This window comes from Rutidosis leptorrhynchoides, chromosome 3, assembly GCF_046630445.1.
Source record: "Rutidosis leptorrhynchoides isolate AG116_Rl617_1_P2 chromosome 3, CSIRO_AGI_Rlap_v1, whole genome shotgun sequence".
NCBI classification, from domain to species: domain Eukaryota; kingdom Viridiplantae; phylum Streptophyta; class Magnoliopsida; order Asterales; family Asteraceae; genus Rutidosis; species Rutidosis leptorrhynchoides.
The window spans coordinates 177,599,193-177,606,924 of NC_092335.1; the positions used below are offsets into that span (position 1 = coordinate 177,599,193).

The 7,732-nt window shown below is 36.1% G+C and overlaps 1 protein-coding gene across 1 annotated transcript; it reads right to left on the reverse strand.

Moving 5' to 3' along the window:
- Window positions 1-1,311: 1,311 nt before the first annotated feature.
- On the reverse strand, window positions 1,312-7,532 carry LOC139897050 (trans-resveratrol di-O-methyltransferase-like). Its single transcript, XM_071879696.1, has 3 exons — window positions 7,160-7,532; window positions 1,739-2,145; window positions 1,312-1,617 (listed from the first exon to the last, which is right to left on the reverse strand). The coding sequence occupies exons 1-3, from the start codon at window positions 7,530-7,532 to the stop codon at window positions 1,312-1,314; spliced, it is 1,086 nt and encodes a 361-aa protein (XP_071735797.1).
- Between the last annotated feature and the right edge of the window lie 200 nt (window positions 7,533-7,732).

The window sequence follows — 7,732 nt, forward strand, 5'->3', positions numbered from 1 at the left end:
ATAATTAAGGGTAGACTTCAATAACAGACCTTAACCCCAAAATTGGAGTTATTTTGTAATTGCTAAACCCAGCGTCAATTAGAAGTTTTGCCCAATCTTTTTCGCTCCTCTCTCTTTCTACGTGTCAATTTCTAAATTAATCTATATTAATATTGCACACGTATCAATTTATCAATTAAATTGATTTAAATAATAATAAATTCCTTAAATAAATCCTTAAATTTAGGTATGTAATTTTAAATCTTAATTACTTTAAGATAATAATAAATCTAAAATAATAAATTTAATATAATAATATGAAACGTAGACATCCCTCTATGCACATTTGCACGATTAAATAACAATTGGATTATTAATATAACGTGAATGATAAATCGATTCAAACAATACTAATAGTTGATTATTTAAATACATAAATTGAATTATAGATTTCTTAATATATTATTTCTATAATCATATACTTTAGGGGGATGATTCTCACACACACTTTTTTGATCCTCACACACCAATTGAGTATTATTAGAAGAGTAAAATGTTAAAATAGGTGTGTGGATCAAAAAAGTGTGTGTGAGAATCATCCCCCTATACTTTATTATTATTATTATTATTATTATATATGTTATTACAATTATTGAATTTGCGAATATGTTTTTTATAAACGTATCACCATATTAGCTAAAAATAATTGAATTTCCTCAGGAGTCGTGTTGTTATTTATAACAAGGGCACTATAATACTTTTAAAATCTTAAATTGTAACGAACTTCACCATAATATGTACTTCTAATTTTGTTATATATTCAACAATTGCGAAATTGTATTCTTAGAATTTCGAATGGGTTCATAAAATTGCAAAGAACTTAACCATAATATGTGATTCTGATTTTGCTATATGTTCAACAGTTGCGAAATCATATTCTTGGAACTTCTGTCCAGCGGACGGGGTCATAAAGTTACAACGAACATCACCATAATATGTACTGCTTTTGTTATATATATTCAACAGTTACGAAATCATATGCTTAGAACATCCGTCTAACGGACGGACTCATAAAACTAGTACGGAGTGTGGTTACCTTTATTGATTGAAAAAAAAAAAATACAAACAAAAGTGACGAAGTGTGGTTACCTTTATTGATTGAATTATTTCATTACATTATTCCATTACACAATCTTTATTGATTGAATTATTTTATTACATTATTCCATTACACAGTCATTTCAGATGACATGATTATTGTATGAATAGCGAAAATGAATACACACTATCATAGAAACAAGCTTAGGTTTTAGTAAATTCATAAATTAATAATTAAGGGTAGACTTCAATAACAGACCTTAACCCCAAAATTGGAGTTATTTTGTAATTGCTAAACCCAGCGTCAATTAAAAGTTTTGCCCAATCTTTTTCGCTCCTCTCTCTTCCGGTCGCGTAAATCATCATCATCATCATGTCAAAAAAAAGTTGATTTTCGAGTGATTTGGTGCCCACTTCGTCGATCTTCACTACCATCTCTATGATGATCAGTTTCCCTCCATCTTCCTTGCTTGGGATCGCCTCTTTGCAACGCTTCAATATCTTTACACATTCTTCGTCATTCCAATCATGTAGTATCCACTGCATGAGATTTTTTTTACATGTTAATGAAACATTGTTCCGGCTGCATAATCAAAATTAGTTCTAATATGTATGAAAAAAAACTTAGGCTAAAATAAGATAAGAAAAATTTAGACCGTACCTTTAACAGAACTGCATCTGCTTTGGGAATGAAATCAAACATGTCGCCGCAAACATAACTCAAATTATCACTTCCCTTCAAACCTTTAACGACGTTAGGAAGATCAAAACAAATGCATTTAACATTTGGCAAAACTTTTGCAATGGATCTAGCAAGAGTCCCATTACCACCTCCGACATCAACAAGCGAATGTAACCCTTCAAAAACACCCTCACAATGCTCAAGAAACACACTTGTAACAAGCCTTGCATCACTGGCCATTGCTTCGTTGAAGGAATCATTGAAGTTTGAATTTTTGAGTGCGAAATCCCACATTGTCGCCCCATATGTCATGTGAAAAGGATTGATATTATTATCATTTTGGAACCATGTGCTCATGTTTTGCATTGGATCCATTATCATTAGATTCATAAATGTCAAATATGGTGGGTTGGTAGGTGGATTTGTGATAAATACTCACATGTATTTTGATGGTATATGTGATACAATTAAGACTTTCATGCCATGCAAACTTCACCAACCTCAATCTCATTTACTATAAATAGAGGTATGAGATGGTTTATTTTATTCATTCCAAAATTACAAGATTACTTATATACTAAAAGAAATAATTAGAGAGTTTGTGAGTAATCTCCTAATTACAAGAGATATAAAGATTAGTATTTATCCTTGTAATTAGAGAGAAAGTGTAATTCCTATTTTTCTTATTAGTGAAACGTTTCTTTCCTTGCCCGTGGTTTTTACCCTATTGGGGTTTTCCACGTTAAATCTTGGTGCTCCTTTATTGTCATTATTTCGAGTATTACTAGCGGTTTGCTATAATTCGGTGTCGCTTTTCTCAACAAGTGGTATCAGAGCTAAGGTTCTAATATCTAGTGTGTATTAATCTACTTATCGTATGCTCTGTGGTTGCCACTGGAGTGGATCGTCCACATCAGAAAATAAGTAAGATTAATTTCACTCGATAAAAGTTCTCGGGTACTATTTCTCAAGAAAAATAATATTGTCGAAAAGAAGATTGTAATTATAGCAATGTCTACGAAATTTGAAATTGAAAAGTTGAACGGGAGTAACTTCTCGTTATGAAAACTAAAGATGAAAGCTATCCTGAGAAATGATAAGTGTTTGGCGGCCATCAGTGGACGTTCCGCTGAAGTCACTGATGAAAAATGGGAAGAGATAGACGGCCAGGCTATCGCAAATCTTCATCTGGCACTAGCAGATGGCGTTTTGTCTAGCATAGAAGAAAAGAAGACGGCGAAAGAGATTTGGGATCACCTCGTAAAATTGTACGAGACCAAATCACTCCACAACAAGATATTCCTTAAGAGGAAACTTTATGCGCTACGCATGAATGAATCTACTTCAGTTAATGAGCACATTAATTCTTTGAATACTCTATTTTCTCAACTCGCTTCATTAAGCTGCAATATAGAGCCAAAAGAACGTGCTGAACTTTTACTTCAGAGTCTACCTGATTCATATTATCAACTCATTATTAACTTAACTAATAATGTTCTCTCGGAGTATCTAGTCTATGATGAAGTTGCGGCTGCTATTCTAGAAGAAGAAAATCGGCGCAATAACAAGGAGGACAAACAGGCCGGTTCACGACAAGTGGAGGCCTTATTGGTGTCAGGAGGGAGATCAACGAAACGTGGCCTAAGTGGGAGTCACAATCACGGTAAACCAAAGTCTAAAAAGAAAAAGACCTATACATGCTACAATTGTGGCAAGAAAGGTCACCTGAAGAAGGATTGTCGAAGTTTAAATAACTCAAATCCTCAAGGAAATATTGCAAGCACTTCAGATGATGGGACTGCTTTGGTTAGTGAGGCAGTGGTAGCAAATAAAGGCAGAAAGACATTTGTTGATGTCTGGTTATTTGACTCGGGAGCTACTTTTCACATGACCCCTAGAAGAGAATGGTTCAAACAATATGAACGTATCTCAGGAGGATCTGTATACAGTTGTAATGATCATAAACTAAAGATCATTGGAATTGGAGATATCATTTTGAAGATGCATGATGGTACAGTTCGTACTATTCAAGGTGTGCGACACGTGGAGGGTTTGAAGAAGAACTTATTGTCTTTAGGACAATTGGATGATCTTGGTTGTAAGATGGTGATACATGAGAAGATCATGATAATCAAGAAAGGCGCGGTTGTACTTATGAAAGGAGAAAAGGTGGGTGCTAATTTATACATTCTGAAAGGCGAGACGGTACAGGAATCGGAAGCATCTATTGCTTCGAATAGTTCAAGTGATAAAGTTGCTATGACATGGCATCAAAAGCTTGGACACATGTCTGAACAAGGTATGAAGATTCTTGTGGAAAGAAATCTTATTCCTGGTCTTACAAAGGTATTGCTACCTTTCTGTGAGCATTGTGTAATCAGCAAGCAGCATCGCCTGAAGTTTAACACATCAAATTCTAGAAGTAAATTGATTCTAGAATTGGTTCACTCTGATGTGTGGCAAGCACCAGTTCAATCCCTAGGAGGAGCAAAGTATTTTGTATCATTTATTGATGATTACACTAGGAGATGTTGGGTGTACCCAATCAAGAGAAAGGCGGATGTGTTTGAAGTTTTCAAAGTTTACAAAGCGCGGGTTGAACTTGAATCTGGTAAAAAGATCAAGTGTTTGAGGACAGATAATGGAGGAGAATACACTGGTGATGAATTTGATAGGTTTTGCAAACAAGAAGGTATCAAAAGGCAGTTCACGACAGCATACACTCCTCAACAAAACGAAGTGGCAGAGCGGATGAACAGAACCTTGTTAGATAGAACAAGGGCGATGTTGGCAACTGCAAGCTTGGGAAAATCATTCTGGGCAGAAGCAGTAAGTACTGCCTGTTACGTGATAAATCGGTCACCATCAACTGCAATTGAGTTGAAATCGCCGATGGAAATGTGGACCGGAAAACCAGTTAATTATTCTGACCTTCATGTATTTGGAAGTCCTGTGTACGCAATGTACAATTCTCAAGAAACGACAAAGTTGGATCCGAAGTCCAGAAAGTGTTTGTTCTTGGGGTATGCTGATGGAGTTAAGGGGTATCGCTTGTGGGACCCCACTGCCCACAAAGTAGTCATCAGCAGAGATGTTGTCTTTACAGAAGACAAAGATCTTGAAGATGTTAGCACTTCAAAAGAAACTATACCGATACAGGTGGGTAATGAATTTCATAAAGATTCTTCTGAAGCAGTACCAGAGCACGATGAAAATCAAGTAGTCATTGATGAAGCTCCAGCGACTCGTATTTCTAATCGGGAAAGAAAACGTCCAGGGTGGCACTCGGATTATATTATGGAAAGTAATGTTGCATATTGTCTTCTAACAGAGGAAGGAGAGCCAACAACTCTTCGCGAGGCACTAAATCATTCAGATGCATCTCAGTGGATGACAGCTATGCAGGAAGAAATTGAAGCTCTTCATAAAAATAAAACATGGGAACTTGTGCCATTGCCGAAAGGTAGAAAACCTATTGGAAATAAATGTGTGTATAAGATCAAGCGAAATGGCGATGATCAAGTGGAGCGGTATCGTGCAAGACTGGTGGTTAAAGGATATGCTCAGAAAGAAGGTACGGACTTTAATGAAATATTTTCTCCTGTGGTTCGACTTACAACAATTCGAGTAGTTCTAGCGATGTGTGCTACATTTGATTTGCATCTAGAGCAGCTAGATGTGAAAACTGCATTTCTTCATGGAAATCTTGAAGAAGAAATTTATATGCTTCAACCAGAAGGTTTTGAACTACAAGGAAAAAAGAACTTGGTTTGCAGGTTAAAGAAATCTCTGTATGGTCTCAAACAGGCGCCGAGATGCTGGTACAAGAGATTTGATTCTTTCATAATGAGCCTTGAATATAACAGACTTTATGCAGACCCTTGTGCATATTTCAAGAGGTTTGGGGACAATGATTTTGTCATTTTGCTGTTATATGTAGACGACATGTTGGTTGCAGGCCCCAACAAAGATCGTATTAATAAGCTGAAGGCTCAATTGGCTAGGGAGTTTGAAATGAAAGACTTGGGTGCCGCAAACAAGATTCTAGGGATGCAAATTCATCGAGACAGAGATAATAGAAAGATTTGACTTTCTCAAAAGAATTATTTGAAGAAAGTCTTGCAGCGCTTCAATATGCAAGATAGTAAGCCAATCTCAACCCCACTTCCTACTAATCTCAAGTTATCCTCCGTTATGTGTCCTAGCAGTGAATACGAGAGGAAGGAGATGTCTCGCGTACCGTATGCATCAGCAGTGGGAAGTTTAATGTTCGCAATGATATGTACAAGACCAGACATTGCACATGCAGTGGGAGTAGTTAGTCTGTACATGGCGAATCCTGGTAAAGAGCATTGGAATGCGGTAAAGAGGATCCTTAAATACATCAAGGGAACCTTAGATGTTGCATTATGTTATGGGGAACCAGAATTTATTATCAAAGGGTATGTTGATTCAGATTATGCAGGTGATATCGATAAAAGTAAATCTACCACTGCATATGTTTTCAAACTTTGTGGTAGAACAGTAAGCTGGGTTTCAAAACTGCAGTCAGTTGTGGCAACGTCAACAACAGAAGCAGAATATGTAGCAGCTACTCAAGCTACTAAAGAGGCAGTATGGTTGAAGATGTTGTTGGAAGAACTCGGGCACAAACAGAAGAATATCAATTTATTTTGTGACAACCAGAGTGCCTTGCATCTTGCAAGGAATCCGGCATTTCATTCGAAAACAAAGCATATACGAGTTCAGTATCACTTCGTTCATGAGAAAGTGGAAGAAGGAACCGTGGATGTGCAGAAAATTCATACTGACGACAATGTGGTCGATTTTCTAACAAAGTCAATCAACCGTGACAAGTTTATTTGGTGCCGTTCCTCATGCGGCCTAGCAGAGACGTAAGCAACATCATTGGCAAGGAAGAATTATCGTGTGAAGATTGATTGAGCTTCAATCGAATCTTCAAGTGGGAGATTGTCAAATATGGTGGCTTGGTAGGTGGATTTGTGGTCAAATACTCACATGTATTTGATGGTATATGTGATACAATTAAGACTTTCATGCCATGCAAACTTCACCAACCTCAATCTCATTTACTATAAATAGAGGTATGAGATGGTTCATTTTATTCATCCTAAAATTACAAGATTACTTATATACTAAAAGAAATAATTATAGAGTTTGTGAGTAATCTCCTAATTACAAGAGATATAAAGATTAGTATTTATCCTTGTAATTAGAGAGAAAGTGTAATTCCTATTTTTCTTATTAGTGAAACGTTTCTTTCCTTGCCCGTGGTTTTTACCCTATTGGGGTTTTCCACGTTAAATCTTGGTGTTCCTTTATTGTCATTATTTCGAGTATTACTAGCGGTTTGCTATAATTCGGTGTCGCTTTTCTCAACAATAAAGGCTAGCAAGAAGGGCCTAATACTTAATGGCTCGTCCTTTAATAACAATCGAGAAACGGGAGCTAGCAAATAGCCTTCTTTTTCCTCTTCATCATTTGTGGATGCACTTTTTGTTATGAAGAAACCTAAATGAACAAGTAGGCGCATTAGGCGATAGACAAAATGAGTTTTTTCTGGTTTAATGGAGAGAGCTTGGACCAACTCAGAGAGCAACATTGGTGCACCATGGCTATTTATGATGTCTGGTATTTGTAGTTGAATTGCACATTTGAGTAACATGGGATTTATGATGCTTAAACTATGATTCCATATGTGAGCTTGAGAATGAAGCAAATTTCTGGACTCTTCAATATTTTCTAATGTCATCTCTATTTATTTTATGATCAATGTGATAGAGAATTTGATGTTGTGTGGACTAATGACTTTTAGAAACAGGCTATTTATAGAAAACATAAGTTCCTATCCATTTGTTGAAATAAGAGATGCTTTGAATTCCTTTTTATCTGATTATTATCAAGTTACCAAAAATGGGTATAGTCAGAGGAAATGTGTGTAACAGAAATAAC